The 21,329-nt window shown below is 30.6% G+C and overlaps 2 protein-coding genes across 4 annotated transcripts; one reads left to right on the top strand and one right to left on the bottom strand.

Annotated features, from left to right (window-relative positions):
- Nucleotides 1-71: 71 nt before the first annotated feature.
- LOC122523187 lies at nt 72-16,322 on the bottom strand. Of its 2 annotated transcripts, none has more exons than XM_043644838.1 (3): nt 16,022-16,322; nt 834-1,175; nt 72-515 (listed from the first exon to the last, which is right to left on the bottom strand). In XM_043644838.1, exons 2-3 carry the CDS (start codon nt 1,150-1,152, stop codon nt 415-417), a joined length of 420 nt encoding a protein of 139 aa, XP_043500773.1. In that variant the 5' UTR covers nt 1,153-1,175; nt 16,022-16,322; the 3' UTR covers nt 72-414. The 2 variants fall into 2 exon arrangements, with proteins under 2 accessions (XP_043500773.1, XP_043500772.1); XM_043644837.1 differs by lacking the exon at nt 16,022-16,322 and adding an exon at nt 2,601-2,685.
- Nucleotides 15,628-20,767, top strand: LOC122523186. Of its 2 annotated transcripts, XR_006305267.1 has the most exons (4): nt 15,628-15,731; nt 17,987-18,772; nt 19,386-19,657; nt 20,225-20,767. XR_006305267.1 is itself a non-coding variant. In XM_043644836.1 (3 exons), the coding sequence occupies exons 1-3, from the start codon at nt 15,710-15,712 to the stop codon at nt 19,484-19,486; spliced, it is 909 nt and encodes a 302-aa protein (XP_043500771.1). In that variant the 5' UTR covers nt 15,628-15,709; the 3' UTR covers nt 19,487-20,029. The 2 variants fall into 2 exon arrangements, 1 of the variants encoding a protein (XP_043500771.1); XM_043644836.1 differs by lacking the exon at nt 20,225-20,767 and having other exon boundaries at nt 19,386-20,029.
- Nucleotides 20,768-21,329: the final 562 nt, after the last annotated feature.

The raw sequence follows: 21,329 nt of genomic DNA, 5'->3' as shown, positions 1-21,329 counted from the left end.
ATATACAAATATATATTTACATATTATACTACGAATAAGGTTGCACTTGTTAGAATAAAATCAAATTAAAATGACTCCTAATACAATAATTTATGTTAATTACGTAAAAATATAATATTTACACGCATATATTATCTTAATCATACTTTTGACAATATTTCGTTCGTAATATTATTAAGGTAATTAAAAACTAAATATCATACATACATAATTATTATCGACAACATTTTTATCGTATAGAAAAAAACAGAAGACATTAGGATTATCAAAAACTGCGAATAAGAAATTAAAATGATCATTAAATGCAACTTTATGAGGCTACTTACTCATAAAAGTGCATTGTTTAATACTGAATTTATTTGATTGTCCATTGTCGTTTCAATTCCAATTGTGTGGTCCTTGGAGTAAATGCATTCAATCCGATATACTTGCGATAATCACTTTCAACAAGTAACTCGTGATGCTTACTATTATTATTGAAAATATAAGTATCTTCAAGCAAGAGGAACAAGTCACTGGTAAAAAAAATTAAATTTTTTATTATTTACTTTTATACAAAGTCAAAATAATTTATTCATTATAATTACGCGCGCGTGTGTATAATTATTTGGACAAATTTATACTACAGGAAAAAAAAAAACAAATGTAACATACAATTTAATGAAGAAGATATTTTAAGTGCGAGCAAAACATCAAACAGTACAAAAAAGAAACATTAAAACAGCATTTAAGTCTTTTAATAGAAACAATTTGTTCATAGGAAGAAACAGTCTAGATTTGGACACTTAAATGAAATCATCTTGTAGAATATTGAAATACGAAAACTTAATTACCATTTCTATTTTTACGATGTACAACTGCATTGGTCACAATATACGTTTGTGGTGGATTCGTTTCCATTGACATATACGTAGGATTATAAGGCGGTTGAGATGCATTGTATCCCTGATAATTACTTGTCGTTGGATATTGTCCTATTTCTGGTTGTATGTGTGCTTCATAAGGGTGTGTACCGAATGGAGGAAGAGGAAAATTATTTTTCGAAGGAGGCTGTTGGTTAATTGCTTCCGAGTACGACGGCGGTGCTGCTGTACTTATCGTTGATATTTGTGGTTGATAATGCATCTTTCTTTTGGGGTCTTTTTCGTTCATATACTTATCAAGTGATTGGTTTTCTGCAATTATCAGAAAAACATTATTATTTATTCATTCGTCATATAACAAGAGTAGGAAATTTGTAATACTTTATAATATATAGATTCCTGCTAAGAATTCTTAGAATTTGATTTGCCATTAATTGATTCAAGTTACGGATGTTTCTATTCTTACAAAGAAAAAATATACTCATGTATATTTCATAGGTAAAAATCAATAATTCATTAGATCGAGAATATAACAAAAATTACATTGATTTAATTATTTTTAACCTACATCTAGAAATATATATATAATAAGAAATGAAATGATTAAAAACTAGTTTGAATGCAAATATTCTCAGCGAAATGACGTCAGATGTGATATTATACTTTGTTTGAAGATTAGATGTTTTTATCTAATAATCCGAGAACTCGCTCGATACGAATGGCGATATCAATGTCGTTAACTATGAAACATAATCAATCGACTATCTGGATAAATAAAATATTCGATAAGTTTCATATCTGTTTAATATTGTTTTTCTTTTTCTTTTTTTTTTTAAACAAATAGATGATAATATTAAAGAGATATTTTTAAAAATATCAAAGTGGTCAATACAAACGGATTATTGCAGGAAATTGGCAATCGTATTGATATTATCATATCGATATTATCGTACTATCTTCTTTTTTTCTGTCTTATCTCATCGAATTATTTACATTAAACATATACGTCTAGCTTGAAACACCGATTTCAATGAATAGCTTAAATTATTTAATTTCATTCACATTCGTTGTAATGAACTTTAATCGTATGTAGAAAAAGAAAAAAAAAATTGGAAAAAACCGATTTTTCCAAAGAATAATAATCATTGTAATCTGACGTAATCCTGAAAATTGTTCAGTAATATAATTTTTCCAGGAAAATTGAGAATCATTTATGTAATATGCAATGCGTTTTAAAATTCTCGTACTCATCTTTTATTATCCGCGATTTATTGCTGTCGCGATATTTATAAAAAAAGTTTTATAAAAAATGTACGTACGAGAAAAAACGAGTTTTGTATTTCACTTTATATGTAATTACTTTTGTGACTTACATTAATTGGAGAAGGAAGGTTTACGAACGCATTGAAAGGAAAAAAAAATGTCTTATCGTCTGACGCGAGATAAGAGTCTGACTTGAATTCTTTTAACTGCACGTAAATTTCTAAGAAAATTTACTTACGCGCGTAAAACATCTATTTATATTTAATATTTTGTATTTTTTATTTTTTGTTTGTTAAACGTAAAATATTTTTTTTACATTTACGCGAATTAACTAACGTGATTAGTATTTTGTGTAAAAGATTTGCGAATTGGCGATTAAAAGAAAATAAGTAAAATATACGTGGTTTTACATTTCGTTCGTGTTAATCATGAAAATATATATAAAATAATAGATAATGGAATAAAATAGCTTACATCCTCGTTGTTCATAACACGTGACTTTGATACACCTCAGCACAATCTATCGACTGTTAAGCAACACGTTCAGACGTATAACTGCTCGCGACTAGTTGAATGTCAACACATATACCAAAGATAAAGTTGGCAACATGCAATTTCGATCAATCGAACGATCATAGCGCGGGAAATTTCAACCTCTTACAAATATTTTTTTTCTTCAATTCTTAAATTATTTACGAATAATTTATACAAAGAAGACGCGTTATATAAATAGAAAAATGTATGATGCAACCTCGCACAGTAATTAAGATAAATTATCTGATGACGATTTATACGAAACTATTTTAACGATAATAAAATTGATAGAACTAGCGAGTCAATCTATAAAAAGAGAAGGAAATGTGTAATACCGTATTTTTAGAATAATTTTCTTTGCAATTAAAATATCGTTTTTTTTGTTTCATTTTTTTCATACTTTTTCTTATTTTTTCTTTTTTTATACTAGAAGATATCGTATAGTTGATTGAGCAAACTACCGGTTGGAAACACACAAGACAGATTGTACACTGGCTGTGTCTTGTACGGATTATCGGCTGTGACATTGGATAAACGAATCCGACAGGTGCCAGCTGCTTTAGCAATAAAACTTACACGACGATCCCTTTTTATCATCCATTTCTGTCTAAGACACTTCTATCAAATCCTTATTTTCTTTTATTCGTATTTCCTTCTTTATGCAATCAGTGTAAGTTATTTCGTTGATTTCAAAATCATTTAATCTTTCTATCAAATCTAAACATGAATTTTTCAGTGATTAACTACCGAACGTTTTTATAAAACAAAAATGCAATTAGGTCATTGGTAATCTTACAATTAAAATTGAAAAATATGTAAGAAATACTAATACTTTTTTAGTCGATAGGAAGCATGAGCCATATCTTTTCAATAGTTTGCCAAAAAGTTGGCACGAACTTGCAGTAAAAGACTTTAATCCAACACATGGGGTTGAAAACGGTAACGAAAGGAAAAATAGGTCGGCGTCGAGGATTTAATCAATGATTTCGGCGCCAACTCGACTCTCCTGACGCGGTTCCATAAAAAAAAAGTAATACGTATAACTAATCCTCGCGTAATCAATAAAAATCAACAAGTATACCTATATTTTTCGTCCACAATTTTTTGGTCAAATAATTTGGCACTCGCATAAATAATTTTTATTGCTGTAAACATCTTTAACGAATTGCAGTTTGATTTTTTTCAAATAATTAACATTGTCAAGCCCCCAGTTAAAAAGAAAATATATGATTAAATGGCAAAACTCAATGAAATTCGTGTAGAAAGAAAGAAAATAGTCGTGCTCTCTTGATACAATAATTATTGTCTTTAAACGAAAATGCATTCGCGTATATACTCTTTATTATTCTCAGTTGGCAAGTGAATCAATAACAATGCACAAAAGGTAAATGAAAATGATTTCGAAAACACACCCCCATTTCGTTTCCGAGCTTGTATTTCTTCTATATCGCTTCCAGTAACAAACAATATCGGATTTCCTATTCGCTTATTCGGCTTCTACCTCTCAACTTTTGTTTCCAATTTCAATAGTCGTTCTTTTCAAAATTTTGTATATTTTTCATTCATTTATCTCTAACCGTCCTATAACGTAAATGTTCTTAACAAAAAATTCTTTTTTATTTAAAGTGAGCTAGTCGAACAATAGAAAAACACTTTCCATCAAACTGTTACTTAAATATGTATACGAATTATGCGTGTATTCAGTATAAATTATTTAGAAAAAATACATTGGTTTATTATACAGAATATTAATCTTTCGTCGGTGTAAAAAATCTCCAAAAAGAATTATTGATTTTAAAAATAATGTCAGGATTTTTGGTTTACTTTGATTAATGGTCATGCTTAATATTTTTTTAATTTGAAGACACTATATTATACCAACGAATAAATAATTATAATAACCTTTTTTATACCTTTCCAAGATAAATGTTGTTTAACGATAAAGTCGAATTCATCAAACGTTTAGGACAGTGACCGAACATTTTACGATGCACCTGCGTTCAGTCAGAATCATTTCGAAACTGTCAAAGGTCATAACTCATAGTCCTAAATATTCACAGCGCATAATTTCAAGAAGCAAAGGTGGTTAACATTCGTGAGGAAGCAAGACGACAATCTGACATGTAAGGTAATTTCTCGCATATATGTACCTAAACCTATATATCTATATGCACGTATACTTGTGTATGTACTACATATATCAAATATGTATGCATATGCATAGTGATATACTAGACGAGTAAGCACATAACATATGCTCATAGTACAATCGTGATGAACCTAACAAGATTCGATGTCAATGTTGAGAATACAATAGATACTTCAGATAGATATCATCTTATATTTTAACTTTAATTAATTTTTTCATAGAAATTTATCATGAATATTTCCAAACACTTTAATTTTCACATTTGAAAAGATATAATTCTATTACAGTCCTCCATTTGCTAGGCTCTGAACTTTTCAGCCCACCTATACGTAACAAATCTATTCTTCTAGTGAACAAAAAAGTGATAATTATTGCTGATTCTTTTCTTTTGATAGAAATACGACGTTGTTGTGCGATCATAAAAGATTTGTTACAATTACACAGACAGTTTTTGCAAATTGCCATGAACTCTCACGAATTTACTTTCACCGTCGGGCACGCGATCTTCTCGGAAAGAAATCATTTTTACCGGCTGTAATTATATAGATGTGTCATTTTTCATTTCTAACCATGACTGTTTGTTGAACTCTATTCCATTGTGACTACATCATTCTTTCATTCTTTCATTCTGTTTTATTTAAATTATTCTTGCGAAATAATGCTTATAAGTATTATCCTTGCGAATCTTGCTAACCTTGGATCCTAATCTTTCTTAAGATCTTATTTTTTAGAAGTAACGAATTTGAGATGCCATCAGATAGATATTAACCTTTCTCTTTAAAAGGAATGATATTAATTATAGTGATATATATATCTAATAGACAAATTGCTATTCTCATATATGCACGCGTAAAAAAATACTATTAAAATTGATGAATATAATGTTTATTTTAATGTTTAATTTATGAAAAATAAACAATTCTACATAAATTATTTATAATGCTATTTAAAAAAAATTTTATTTTACAAATTATATATTAGCCGATAATCATGATGGTGGTCATTTCAAAAAATTATATAAATTTATTTTATACTTTTTTTTTTATAATTCATATTATAATTTAAATAATAATAATAATATTGTATCATACAATAATCAATTAAAAGAGCATAAAACAGTATATAAAAAGAAATATAAGTACATTCATAATCAAGGCTAACGAATAAGTTTTATAGCGTTCTTGAAGATTAAAAATGTACTCGTAAAGCCGATTGACCTCACACTTTTATTTTTGCTATGTTAAATTTATCTTTTACTCCTTGAAATATGCATCTCATGTTGTAAATACATTCATACATTCATACATTCACACACGTATACTTTCAAGTTTCATATAGAGCTGATAAAAAAGGATATAAATATAATTCATGCGCATATTTACTTCTCTTTCTTTCTTTCTGATGAGACTAAGAAAAAAGATCAGTATGATTTACAGATCATTGTTAATGAAGAACTACAATCGCTAACGTTGAATTATGAGAGTTGGATGACCATAAAAGAAAAATATTAGCAGAAAGAGAAAGATGAAGGAAGAGAGATTTGCAATGACCTATTAGATTATATAAACGTATTGATAGTGTGTGTGTGTGTGTGTAATAACCTTTGAGAAACTTCGAAGTGTTGGATATAAACTTCTGTCTTGCATGCAATCAAATTGTCGATTTAATGGGACAAAATTGACGAGGTATGTAAAGAAAGGAAGTTAAAAGTATTTCGTAAAATTCCTTCACGTGTTAGACTCAGAACTTATCAGTCTTCCTATATGTAGTAGATGTAATGCATTTCTTTAATAAGTTAGTAATACTTTTATTTATTTCGTCTAAAAGGAAAAAAAAGAAATCTTGACGCAACCTTTCACATTCTTCTGGTATACAAATCATTCTAGAAATGATATTTCTTTTTTTTATTTACGTTTGTAATTACGTAAGTTAAAGTTACATTTTATTTCATTCCTCAAGGTGGGAGCTGATTTACTTAAAAGAGTGAAATTTGGTTATGTAATGGAAGTATTTACAGAAATTTTATTTTTATAATATAATATTCAGATTACATGACTGCATTTATGAAATTTTGACTGACGTTTATTTCAGTGTTTTACAAAATTTTATTCATCGTTCTGTGCCGTTATTAATTTATACAGGTCCAAAAAATATGTGAATATTCGGATTAAAAAAAAGGTGTCGTATTAAGTTTAAATTTAATTACATTGGGTTTAAAGTACTCTGGCGAGTTTACACGTCCATCCGCAGTTAAAAAAATAAGCGAAAAGTACATGATATTATTACCGTCATTTATAAATGACGTTTAAATGGGTTGAAATGATGGTACATTGAAAAGAAATACTTAGTTTGCAGCACGACATGCAATCATTTTTTGTTAACTTTGACTTCTATAGATATTATGTAGATTAACAGATAATAAATAGTGAATAGGTTTTGTTTTAATTTTTTTTTAGACTTATTCATATAATTTTATCTGCTTCGTGACGCAGAGTTTCCTTCCTTCTTCTTTTTTTTTTTTGATATCAGAACGATCAAATTATTTGCAATGACTTGTTGTTATATTCTATTTGAACATTATTCAAATCTCATAACCTATCGTAAAAAACAAATTGAAGGCAATTTTAAGCGAATCGTAGAAATGAATCACCTTTTTAATTACTTCGTTTATATCACATATAGAAGAAAAAAAAGTTACAAACTATTATTAGGATCCATTGTAAATGGCACACATAAACAAGTTAGTTTAATTTGACTTAATTTTATTCATCCAGTATTTTATACGATTCCGTTTCTTTTTTATAGAAATGAGAAAAACAATTGTATAAAAGAAGAAATACGAGGATTAAATATATCGTCGAAATTTGAATCCGTTACAAACGGAAACCAGTAAACAGGTTGGTTTTTTATAACTCTGTTTTTATAAATTGTCCATCATTTTATAGAAATAAAAATAATAGTGTCGTAAAGGGAAAAATAGTGAAATAAAAGCTTCTCTATCGTAGAAATGAAAATCCACTGTAAACAGTACACGCGAATAAATTGTTCCTTTTTACAGATTTGATTATTTAATTTTGTATAATCCCTTTTTTCTCTTTCATTGTATGGGAACGAGAATGATCGTATTAAAGAAGAAATAGGAAGATGGAAGCTATCGTCGAAATCCACTATGCTTTTCTCGTTATTTGCGACGTTATCCGAAAACGAATGGACTTTTAAATTGCAACAATGCCAGCGGTTTCGGTCGCAGTAGTCACGATAGGCGAGACACGGTTTTACTCGATAACGGATGCGGAACGCAACGCACGCTCCGGTCCGCTCCGGTCCGGTCCGGTACGCCTCCGTTCTCCCCAACGAGTAAAAGCGACAAATTCGTCCTATTATATTTTCGTATTTATTTCGACGGTGAAATCCTCCTCCCCCCACCTCCCCCTCGCACTCCTCTTTTCCCTTCTCCCTCTTGGCCACTTTTGTTCCACCCGTAATTACGTTCCGGCGCGCTTAATTCCCGACGATTAAAACTCTCGGACCACCCGTTAATTTTCCTAGAAATAGTGTTGGAATCGTACGAGGCGCGAATTTCTCGTCGATCTTGCCGATTGCTCTAACTTTTCTTCTATTTTTTCTTTTTTTATTGCCACCGTGAATTCCCTTTATTTATTAGGTTCAACGTTATGATGTTTTTCCTTTGTAAATAATCACGATAAAAAAACTCTCTAAGGAAAATAAATTGTTCTTCGTTTTATATATATATATATATATACACATATCGTATAATAGGCAAATATTTTCATAATAATTAAAAGTATATGCGTAAATATATATTTAATGTCAGGAAAAAGTTGCGCGTTAAAGTTTTTTTTTCGTTTGACCATGACGTCATTATCCCATATAAGTTCAATATTTAATTTTCCTCGAACACATAGATCTCGTCTAGTTTACGACTGGTTCTAAACTCGAATCGTGAAACTATTTAAACTCTGAGAAGCAAGCGGTGCGACCATTGTCGCATCGAAATTTCATAGCTCGTAGAACTTCCGTGCAAATACAGACTGACTGAAGTAGGAGTATGACGTTTCTCTCTCTCTTTCTCTCTCTCTCTCCCCCCTCTCTATTTCTCATTTTCAGTGTATCATGGAAAATACTCTCTCTCTCTTTCTCTTTCTCTCCCTATTTTCACTGTCCATGAAAAATACTTCCTCTCTCTTTCTCTCATACTCATTTTAAACTGTACTATAACAAATATTCTCTTTTTCTTCTTTTCTTTTTCTTTCTCACTTTACAACGTACCATGCAAAATACTTCTTCTTCTTCTTCTCTTTCTCTATCACTCTTTTTACTTCTTAGTTTACAATGTTCTATGGCAAATAATCCTTTTTCTTTCTTTATTTCTTTCCTTTTCTCATCTTACAGTCTAATATGAAAAATACTCTCTCTCTATCTATCTCTCTTTTCCTTGCAATGTCTCATATTACTGTACACTATGACAAATATTCTCTTCCTATCTTTTACTGTATCATGTAAAAACTCTGTTTCTCTCTTTTCCATTTTATTATATTCTATAGTAAATATTCTCTATCTTTTTCTAACTTTTACTATTTCTTTCTTCTTCTCTCTTCTTCATTTTACAGTGTACCATGAAAAAGTCTCTTTTCCTCTTTTTACCTCATTTTGCAATTCACCATAGAAAAAGCCCCCCTCTCTGTTCTCTGTCTTCCTCTTCTTCTCATCTTACTGTGTACCATGGAAAGTGCACTTTCTCTCTTTCTTTTTTTTTTCTATCTTCCTCATCTTACAGTGTACCATAGAAAATATTATTCGTTCCTCTTCTTCTTTCTCTCTTTTCTTTTTTCACACTCTTTTTCTCACCTTTTTCTTCCCTTTTTTTTGTATTTTCCAATGTACCATGGAAAATAGATTCTCCCTCCCTCTTCCTCTCTCTCTCTCACTCATTTTCTTTCTTTCTTATCTTTCAGTCTACCATGGAAAATACATTTTCTTTCTCCAAATTTTCTTCGTAGAGTAGGAAAACTTTCTCAAAGGATGAAAATCGTAGCGACTAAGGAGAGAAATTCGTCGTTGGCAGGTTTGGTACGCTGACGCCGGTCCTTCTTATTTACTTCGCGGTTCGCTTTGTTCGAGCGTAATTAAGTTTCACGGTGGTTTAACGCTCAACAATTACTCGCTCGTAGTCGGTAATTTACCGTTCAGATAAAATATGAGGAAGTTCGAATAAGAAATACGAATAATTGGAAGATATCGAATAGAATGAAATGTCAGTGGAACAATGAATTTCAATTAATATGACTCGACGTGAACATCAATCTGATGATTTTTTTTGATCGCGAAAAGATGAGACATGCTTTTTTTCGTATTCCTTAAAAAAACAAATCCAATAACTCTTTACTTCATTTTTCGTTTCCCTCTTTTTTGGAGTTTGCCAATTTTTCAAGGCTTTCCAAGAAGGTCAAGAATGACGTCAACGAATTGTTTCACGTGAATACGAAATTTGGCGAATATTTTCTACCTGTTTGTTAACTCTTTGCGACACAGAATTTCAGATAAGAATAAAAAAATTTTAAATATATAGAATAATAGAATACTTCAATCGGAGCATATAAATATCTTCATTGCTTTTATAGTAAATATCCTCGGAGCAAAGTTATATTTCTTAAATTTAATACGTGTACTCATTACTAATTACTGATCTTTAAATAATGTTTATTCAAAATCCACTTAAGTTTGAATAAAGAATCCTTTAAAAGAAACTAGAGTCTTACATAACTCGAGGACCATTATTCTTTGCACTGTTATATCACGCAAACTAATCAATATTCCATTGACTTTCTCTTTAAACTTCTGACGAATCTTAGTCAAAAGTATATAATATACAAAGTGTTTAAATTGTTTTCTGCAAAATTTGACCAGAATTATAAGCATTTACCATTACCTATATATGCTTTAAATATTAAAATTCCATCCAAATCCTAAATTCCAACACATACACATACGTACCTGTAATATTAAAATTTTATTCCAAATAAATAACAAAATAATAATTGTTAGAATAAAAATTCTTCGATTACTTGTAATTTTTCGGTATCATTTAATATTTATATTAAAGAATATATTCGTGAGAAAAATTTTTATTATCGAAACAAATGAGGAATAAATAGGTCAATTCTAACGTTCTCTCGAAATTCTTCGGATCCATATAGAAATATTAAGTTTCTCGTGTGGATAATAAAAAAAGGATATGCTTCGATCATCGAAAAATCGAGGTCGTAGAAAGGTGAACTAAGATGGTAGGAAGGTACAGATGCGAATTCAAAATTTAACAGTCGCTTTCCACTAGCTGAAGGAAAAATGGTGCTTGGAGTAGATACATTATAGGTACCTACCAATACAAGTATATAGTTTCTTGTACTACTGTTAGGCGTTCGTAGTGTGGAATGCAGGAAAATAAGAAAAAAAGATAGGAAGAAAGAAAGGAAGAAAGAAAGAAAGAAAGAAAGAAAGAGGATGCGAATGTGCCTTGAGAGCAGTTTCACGTAGACTCAGGAGTCGTAGAACGCTCAGCAATAACCCACCTTTATAGCCGACGTTCCGGGAAAGTGCGTTTCCCCTTTTCTTCACCTACGTGTATAGTACCCTAATACACGTATCTACCTCTAAAGGTACAACAGTCGCAGTAAACGGGATAGACGAGATCGTCCGCAAGCAACTCCTGCGAGATTAAACATCACCTTCATGATCATAACTTTAACGATACTTTGTATGATAAAGTATAGACGGTATTATAACGGAAAATGTCTTAATAACGAAAACATTGTATCTCCTTTTTTCTTTTTCTTCTTTTTTATGCTTTCTTCTCTCTTTCATTCTCCCTTTTTTCTTTTATTTTTAAACGTTTGTTATTTATTTTAAAACACGTGTAAAATGCAATCCTAATTTTACTTTGGCTCGCCGTTTATTGCTGATAAATAATAATGAGAAGTAAAGTTCACAAACCAGTCGAGCAGTGCCATTAAATGAATCATTGAGTTTCTTATCGATAGATACAAAAAATATTAATCAACTTTAATGAGATCACAAGTTTTTATAAGAATCTTCTTTTTCTATAATTATGTCCAAATAACAAAACCATCCGATAAGTTTAAAATATTGTTTTATGTTAGGATTGCATTTTTCAAATATTAATTTACATTATCTAAGGATATTTGTTACAATTTCGTGAAATATACACGCGGCGTTATTAAAAGTCACATAACATTTGAAAAGTTTTATTTAACTAACTAAGCTAGTTTTATACACTTGTTTCTCAAATTGTCACAGCCTTGAACAGAAAATCTGTTCAGAGAGGTGGTAAAAAAGGAAAATTCTCTCGTAGCTCGGCAGTTAAACGCTGTAAAAGTAAACACACGAAATAATTTGTTCTCTCGAATTATAAAGTGTTGAATACGAAATTAACTTTATTACAATTAATCCACGCGATAGCGACAATCTCGGGGAAACCACGGAAATAACAAACTCATATTTGTTTCGCTTGTGTTAGCAAAATGCTTATTATGCACATTGTCATTTTTAAAACGATGATATTTAATATTCAATATATTCGATGTTTCAATTTTTTCATAGCAATTTTTACAAAATAATTATATCTTTTAAATTTTTAATCGATTTTGATTTCTTTTTATTTCATTTTACCTTTTTCTATCTTTGATACAAGTGTAAAATTTCACACATTCTCTATTTGACGTAATATTGTCCCGTTAATTTCCGTATCTTTCATCTAATATTATTGAAACGAATTTTCAACCAAGGCACACTGCCTACGGTGATAATCAAGTAAATAAACATACTTGCATAAATTAACAATCTTCAAAATGTTATCTTAGAATAAAATCTTGTAATTTTATAAAATTCTCTCGTTTGTTCCACATTTCCGGTGTAATAAATTTTGATTATTTATCGCAGTTCTTCATTGTTTAATTGATTTTTTCGAGTATAATAAAAGTAGTATATGTAAGTAGAAATGAAAACAAATTGTGCAATTTTATCGGCTAATGTTTACTGACTTCCAAACGAGAAATAAAATAAAAAGAAGAAGAAGAAGAAAAGAAAAATTACAACAATGTAACTTCGAGATCAGAATAGTTCAGTACATAGCAAATATACGGTACACATACTAACATCTGTGGGAAGACGAACTATACGGAAATTGTAGAAGTAACGTATCCCACGGCGACTCATGATCGCGAAGTATGCTAAACACGTAACACGCGCGAGCATAGGAGAGAAGGACAAATAATAGCAAAAAACATGGTGAAAAACGAAGAAAGATAATCATTGTATCAAGGAGATATTCACACACATACACATACGTGTAATATCAAGAGACGCAGTCTTGATCTGCAATATCTCACGTTTAGCATGATCGTAAACTGGGTGAACGAGTGAAATCATACGGAAAATTAAAAAACATGACCTATTTACGTATCTGTTATATTGTTTTTTTTATTTTTCTTCTCTTACCATACTTGTCGCGAGAATGATTGCAAATTGTCGTGCGCATGAGCGAGCTTTTTTGTCAGGTTCGATTAGTATTCCCGATACGTCGACGATATCAAACATGATTTTGCAGACGCGTCGTACTTAAAGCGTTAAACAGGATTTAACGTTTATGTGCAGGTCGCATATCGCGTAACCACGTTACACTTTGTACCTTTCCCTCGTCCCAAACCCCTCCTCCTCCCTCTTCCTTTCTCTCTTTCTCTCTCTCTCTCTTGTGCTCTTGCTCTTTCTCCTTCTATCGAATATAACCGACAAATTTAACTCAATATTGCATGTTCGTAATGTCAATAGTGATATTGTTTTTTGAAAAATTTACGTCATTTTGCATTCTTCGATTTGATCGATGTAATACTTGTTTTATATACTTATTAATGAATCTATTTTATATATATGTATGTATGTGTATGTAATGTCAATACCCTTAGAGTAAATATACATATATATATATTTATGTGCATGCATTTAAACTGGTTATTTTTTTATTTTTTTATCAACGTAATGGAATACATAATTAACGATTTAAAATTAGGTAAGAAACAAGCTTCCATAAATGAGAAAGCGAAATCGCTTTACTGGTTCTTTCGTAATCGAAGCTACGTGAGGTTCTTGAGCATTTCTCAATGTTATAACTTTAAGAATTTATAACATTCGATCGATTACTTTTTGTATCGACGCGTACGAAATATTTATTTGTACGTGATATGCGTATATTGTTGTTTATCCGTATCCATCCGTTTGTTTGATTTATTTGGAATATTTAAAAGAGAGATAAAAATAAACGATTTAAAAAGCGGCTCAGGAAAGACCTTGAATTAAGATTTTTCTTCAAATACGAAGAAAGAGAATTCAAAATTTTCGAGGAGGATTTAATCGATGCAATATGGTAATCGATGTTAGTACCATATCGTAGGTACCATTATTTATTCGAATCCTAATTTATTGTCTCGATTATAAGCATTCGTGATACACTTGCGTTTTGTAGGTAAAGTCATTTATAAATTTATTATTTTAATCAAAATATATCTTTTATTTTTTAATATTATATCATTTCAAGTTATTTGTAGCCAATATGTGATATTAATTATAAATTTCATTTTTAAATAGACATATTAAAAATTGTCTTGATTGTATCTTTTATTTTGCATTTGTCAGATAAGATGTAAAATCTTTTTAAATGTATTTGGAAAGATAATGTATCGTCTTATTTTAGTAACATATATTGTATTGAACGGAAAGATAAACGATATTAAATGAAAGTTAAAAAGAAAAGGAATAAACTGCGTAGTAGTTATCAATAATAATTATCGGTTCTTATTGTATAATACTTTACTGTATTCTCCTAATCTTATTAATGTGCCATTATTGTAAATTGTATTTTTATTTTTGCTTTTTTTTAATTATCATTTGAATTATTATTACTAACACATAACTTATTATTGCATTTAGCTATTATGAAAGTTAATATGCGTGTATATGTTCGTGCGAGAGATAAATTTAAAGAAATGTATCGGTTTAGGAATATGGAAGTGTTACTATAATACTTACTGTAAATTCTAAGACAAATGTATTGTCAAAACTGATGAATTCAAAGATATTCAAAAACTAAGAAAATACCAGGCAGAGATAAAGACTTTTCGTTGATATTAAAACGTATACGAAGGTAGCTAGTCCAATTCCATTTGTTAATTACTGATTAATTTGGAAATTATCAAATTCTTGTTCGTTTTTATTTCAATGATAGTCTATCCTACGCTTTATTTCATTTACGTATGTAAAAGATATCGTAATGAAAGAATACCAAAAAAAAAAGCTGTCTAGTAGATTTAAAGAATAGTGTATCATGAAAGGTCTCAAGATTAAAATTGAATAAACATATCATCAGTCAAGCATCTTATTGATAATATTGCTATTAAATAGTGATTGTACCAGTTTCTTCTCTCATTATTAGATCTTATTTCACTTTGAATAGTTGACAAACGAGATATTATTAATCAAGATTGATGATTAGGTATTTTTTAAACGTTGATTTATAATCTAGTATAAAATGTTAAATGGACATTAGTATTATTTTGTAAATATTATCATATTTGAATGAATTCTTATCAATTCCTACACGTTGCTATTGAAGTGTTTCGTTCGCGAGCATTCTATGACGTTCTACGACAGTCTCTTTTTCTATCCCATACCATCTCTCTTTCTCTTTCTCTCTCTCTCTCTTTTTCTGTCGAGACAAGTCATGCATACACGTTCCGAGGATATTCGCTTTAGTCGAGTCTTGCTTTTCGTCGGCGCGCCAACAGTACGCGCGTTCTCGTTGATTCAAGAAATGTCGCGCGACGTTGACAAAGGTACAATTCAAACATGCATAAAAGTAAACGTTAATTGTTGTTTCTTTTTTTGTGTTTTAATGATTTATACGAAAATCTTATAATTACGATTTATAGTTGATTTATAGTTGATTTATAGTTGGTCTTTTGTCACATCTACTTGCGTTCGAAAATCGTTTGGTTCGCGGCGGGAATTTTTGAATTTATCATTTTACATCTTCGAGATCAAGTGTTTGACTACGTTTATCATCGTTCCTGCGTTATCATCGATCGATATTAGAACGATTATTATTAGTTCTTATCTTTTTTACCTTTATTTGATGTTATCTTTTTCCTCCCTCGTCGTTCATCTTCATTTTCTAATTTCTAATGACACTTGTGACGTTTTACTTTCTAACCAAGTTAGAACGCTACACAGTGAAGTTCCTATTGAATTGGGCGCACTCATCTGTCGTAATATCGAAGTGTAGAACAGAAATTCTGCTCACGCTGTTTCTCGCTCTCACTTAGCCACGGTGAAAGGCCTTTATCTTTCTGTTACGAGTGTTCGTTCAGTCGTTAAGTTAAAACGCAACTCCCAAGAATACTCGTTTTTCTTCGTGGTATATTTAGCTGCAAAATGCCAACCAGATGAAAAAAACTTGGTCCGAATTTTTTTTACCTAACTGTTCTCTTTCAATTTCATTTTTTTCTCGAGACATTTCTTATCGTTCTAATTCGATTATCGTCTAACGATAGACGAGAAAACTATTCTCTATTCGTCCCGATATTATCTTCGGAAAATAGATATTTATTAAGGCGTTATATATATTTATGTATTTATATCTAAACACTTTGATAATTACACAATCGATTAATTGAACCATTATTTATATTTAGAATAATGATAAGCTTATTCGATTTCTTACGAATGATCACTTTTTATCGAGTTATTCGATATCTTGTAATAAATACCGTTAATATTTAATAAAACATTTATTTGGTTGTATTTTATTTATACTCATCGTGTAACCGTATGTTTTTACAGTTAAAACTTCCAAATTTCTTTGAATTCGAATGCTTTTTCGAAACGTGCAGCAAATATTTACTCGTAACGACGTAATGGAAATAAAATAAAGAAACAATAATGAATAGAAAAAGAAGTAAAAATGAAAAAAATACATTTATTTGTTCTCTTCTAATAAAATGAAAGTGATTTCAAGGTTTTCTGATTGTTCATGAGTCAAAGTATAAACTTGATAATTGAGTATATAAATTCGTTGACCCTGACATTGTATTAACACTACCTTAAATAAATTTATATACGCAGTTTTCAATCGTGAATTCACATTAAAGGCATAAATGGCATATCAAATTGTTATTGCTTCTTCGTGTCAACGATGAATCTTAAAGCAGGGATATCTTTTCCGTGTTTTAAATACCAACTGTTCAAATATTTTCGTTTTCGTATTCATAGACTATAATCAATATTATACGTGACTATTGATTCAGATAGATTCATTACTTGGAATGGTTATCATCATCTGTGTGTGTGGCCTTTAGGAACATTTTATTCCTTCGAAAGTTTTGCAACGCAACTTGGCTCTCAGTCTTGGGTTTTTTTAAATTACAGATTTAATCTAGTTTAATTTTATTTTTCTAAAATATGGATGCAATCAAATTAGTGTTAATATTGCAATTACGTTGCAATTATTCGATTAACTGGGCAGATTTAAATATGGTTAATAGTAGATGGTGGAGATATCATTAATTTTCTATTCGTTATATGTGTTTTTCATTTTAATTATAAAATATTTAACCGATGTAAATTACGTATGCTTTTAAACAGAAAGTGTATTGCAAGCAGTACGTGCATTGCAAATTTCTTCAACGTTATTTCATATCTTAGCTTTTCTTTCATATTCAAAAGTTATTCAAACTTAAAGGAATATACAGTTTGTTGAGGATGTTTCTCGTTTTGCATCACGGTTCACAGTTTTACTCTGTTTACCGCAACATAATTACTTAAATGACCATCGTAATTGTAGGAAATAACGAATGCAATTTATTATGAATTTAGACTCTCCGTATCTCATCAGATAAATCGTTTAGCGATATTATAGTCTTTTTTTGCAAAAATCTGATGCATAACTTAAAATTCTTGAAACATTTATTTAGTAGATCTATCAGTAGCCTTCGGATATTCTATTTATATATTTAAAAATCAACACAAAAGAGACAATAATAATAACATAATTTTTCCTTGTTAATATCTATAGAAAATTTTATTATTCCAGATGCACCGGAATGTACAGAAAATGATAATTTGTTAGAAAATCGGAACGATCCTCGTATCGCGTGTTGTTCAGTCGTAATGTCAGACGAATCGAATCAAAGGTATAATCATAATCATCATCATCACCACCATCTTCATCACCATCAACACAATTATCGACGTCAGCAACAACAAAGATATAAACAAGATAATTGTAAGAGTCTAGTAAGCTATGAGAAATCGAATCGAAAGGGGGGTGGTGGTGGTCCAATCGGGATCGTTGATGGTTCGAGTCACGATGTCACCTCTTCAGCAACTCTTCCATCGATCGTCGTCAGCGACGTAGACGAGAACGAGGAGGATCCACCGCCTTACAGTGCGATTGTGCCACCGGATCACGTCGGCTGGCCGTTCGTCTTCTCGACCCACATCCCGTATTCCATGCACGCAACGCAACCCTGCATAACAGAGCCGCCTTTGGCGCCCTTCCAGACACTACCCCTAACTCAAGCATCGCCACCGCTACCTCTACCTCTACCTCTACCACTACCACTACCACTGTCGCAATCGCAATCACTAGCATCAACACCACCAGTACAAGCAACATCCTCTCTCCAACAACCACTCACGACAACGACTCACCGAATCGAAAACCCTTCTTCCCTTGATCACCCCACCCCAAGCCTGTCCTTAACGCCTTACCGGTTTTTTAAGTTTGCCTCTCCTCGATCCATCATAGGCCACCATCGTTCTTCGAATATCATTGATAATCCTCCTAACGGCAAACAGGTTCAACGAAAAACTAGAAGTGAGTTGACATTTCTTTGTCTTTTTTTTTTTTTTTAACAATTTCATTCAATATGAATATTTATCTTATCCGTTATTCGTATATTAAACTCCTATGAACTCAATAAACTTTCTTGAACTTAGCTTAATTCTAGCTCGAGTCCATTTTGTAAGAATTTATATGCATTTAATCTAATTGTTGTCATGATTTTATCTGATTAATAATACGTGACATATGAACTTAGATAATATAACGAATGAAATATAACATTATTTCTGATTCAATTGATTCGACGATATATTTTTAACAGGTTTTTCTTTTTGGCAATAATAAAGAGATGCCTTATCAAATTTTTATGATAGAATTGTACTAATACGGCAATTAATTATTTTCTAATCTCATTAATTCTGTTCATGCATAAAACGAATGGTCAATAAATATAATTGACCGATAAAATTATCCAAAAGAATTTGATTGAATTAATGTTCGTAGATAATTCGAAGTCACGTTTTTGCATGATAGTTTGAATTTAAAGAGAAAAAAAGCAAAACCGAAACCATTTACGCGATAACGATATGATATTATCCTCTTATTTAAAATACTTATCTTTTTTTTTTTCTGAATATTGTTTCAGGATACGGAGGAATATTAATTGCAGCTGCTGTCATTGTTTTTTTAATGGTATTGTCCTTGATGGTTAGATTTGTAATGGAAAGAAGTTTCTGGCGAAGATGATAGCGTTAAATATAAAATAAAATATCGAAGCAAATAATCTAAGACGATAAAATATGAGAAAAAAGAAAAAATCGTCAGATACTTTCATTTCGAATTTGCATTGATATTTCGAAGTGAAAGAGCAATGTAAAATATACAATTAGTATCAGCGTCATACGACGCATATACGTTGTAAGTTGTTTTTTTTTTATTTTCTTGAGAATTTCTCATTTATCACATTAGACTCGATCGAACGATATTCAAAACTCACAATATTCATTTATTCATTTCGTCAAACTGAAAAATAATATCGATTAAATATAATCAAACTGTACTCGTTTTGTGCTCGATTATTTTATCAACGAAGTCTCTATACTTATGAACGATGAATCATTTTGTCCGATAATGTGAAGTGTAAAGATGAAATCTCTTTTTAATATATATTTTGATACATTTTTATTAAGAGATTGTATAATTTACAAAAGTCTCTTTATCATAAACTATTTCAATAGATATAATTAATTTTTATGCACATATTACAATAATATTATTTTTATACACCGAGACTTGGTTTTATTTTTGCTAATATAAAAAATAATATCTAATTTATCTTTCCTCTCCTAATTCGTTGTTTATCAATAGACAATAGTATCGGAACAGTTATTCCTTTATTTCCTCCATTCCTAAAGTATTTGTATTTAAATTCGATCTGCAAAAGATTCCAAGTTTAAAAACATTTATTTTCTTCGATTTCGTTAGAATAGGAAGAGGAAATTGTTCTCCTTGATAAAACTCTTGGAACAAAACAATGCACTGGGACGAATGGAACGATCGGTTCCGGCTGCTTGCAGCTGTTAATTATTCGTTAAATGTGTTATCCATTTAAAGTGAAAAGTTCATCCTTTCTATATAAGTCTATTGGAAAGATAAGGAAATAAAGTCGTTGAATAAAAATGAGAAAGAAAGAGAGAGAGAGATAGCAATAGTTTAAGCAGAAACGAAATCAAAAGAGAGATAAATAAGTTAATAAAAAGAAAACAAAGTGTTAAGATAAAAGAATACAAAAATACACATACATGGTGATACCAAGGATGACAAAACAGAACAGGGATAAAGGAGAGGGAGGGAGGATGAGAATTAGGGATTATAAAGGAAGAAGGGATGACAGTCATGTCTCAAGACAGTGAGTAGCTAGAAACCGTACAACGAAGGGACTGTAACTGTCTCAAGCGACGGCAAAAGGGTTGGAAACTCCTTTCATGTAAAGTAATAAACTACCGACAACCGTTGATAAACACCTAACTTATCACATCTAACAATATTCTCATCCTCATCCTCTATCATTTTTCTTTTTCTCAAAGGACAGAGATGAGCAAGAGAGTTATCCGCGAGAGATTATAAAGTGTTGGTACGTTGAGTTCAAAATTTTAATGGCATTGGTAATTTATCAGAAATAAGGTTAAACAGTTTCGTAACGCTCGCTTTTTATACAAGACTACCTTAGTGAGTGAAAATCGTTAATAATTGTATCAGATTTCAATATAATTTCATTGATGGCGAATACGTAAATCTACCGTCACCTTCGAGTTCCGAAGCGTATAGTCACACTGATGCACTTATAAACATACATCAGAGAGAATTACAATCGAGTTTTACAACCGACATAGATGACCACAATTGGAAGTTATTCTGCTCCCTTTAGATTTCTTCGTCTCGTTAATCGAATCAGATGATCTCATGCACGTAATGCAATTCCTTAGTTCATACGCAACGTTGCTTTTTTCTTATAAGGACACGAACTCATCCTTTTAAGGAACTTTTTAAGGTATACATTTACGTATATGGGTTGTTTACTTGCTATAGA

The sequence above is a fragment of the Polistes fuscatus genome, unplaced genomic scaffold (assembly GCF_010416935.1).
Source record: "Polistes fuscatus isolate 324 unplaced genomic scaffold, CU_Pfus_HIC Scaffold6, whole genome shotgun sequence".
Lineage (NCBI taxonomy): Eukaryota > Metazoa > Arthropoda > Insecta > Hymenoptera > Vespidae > Polistes > Polistes fuscatus.
This window is presented reverse-complemented; position numbering and strand designations above follow the sequence as displayed.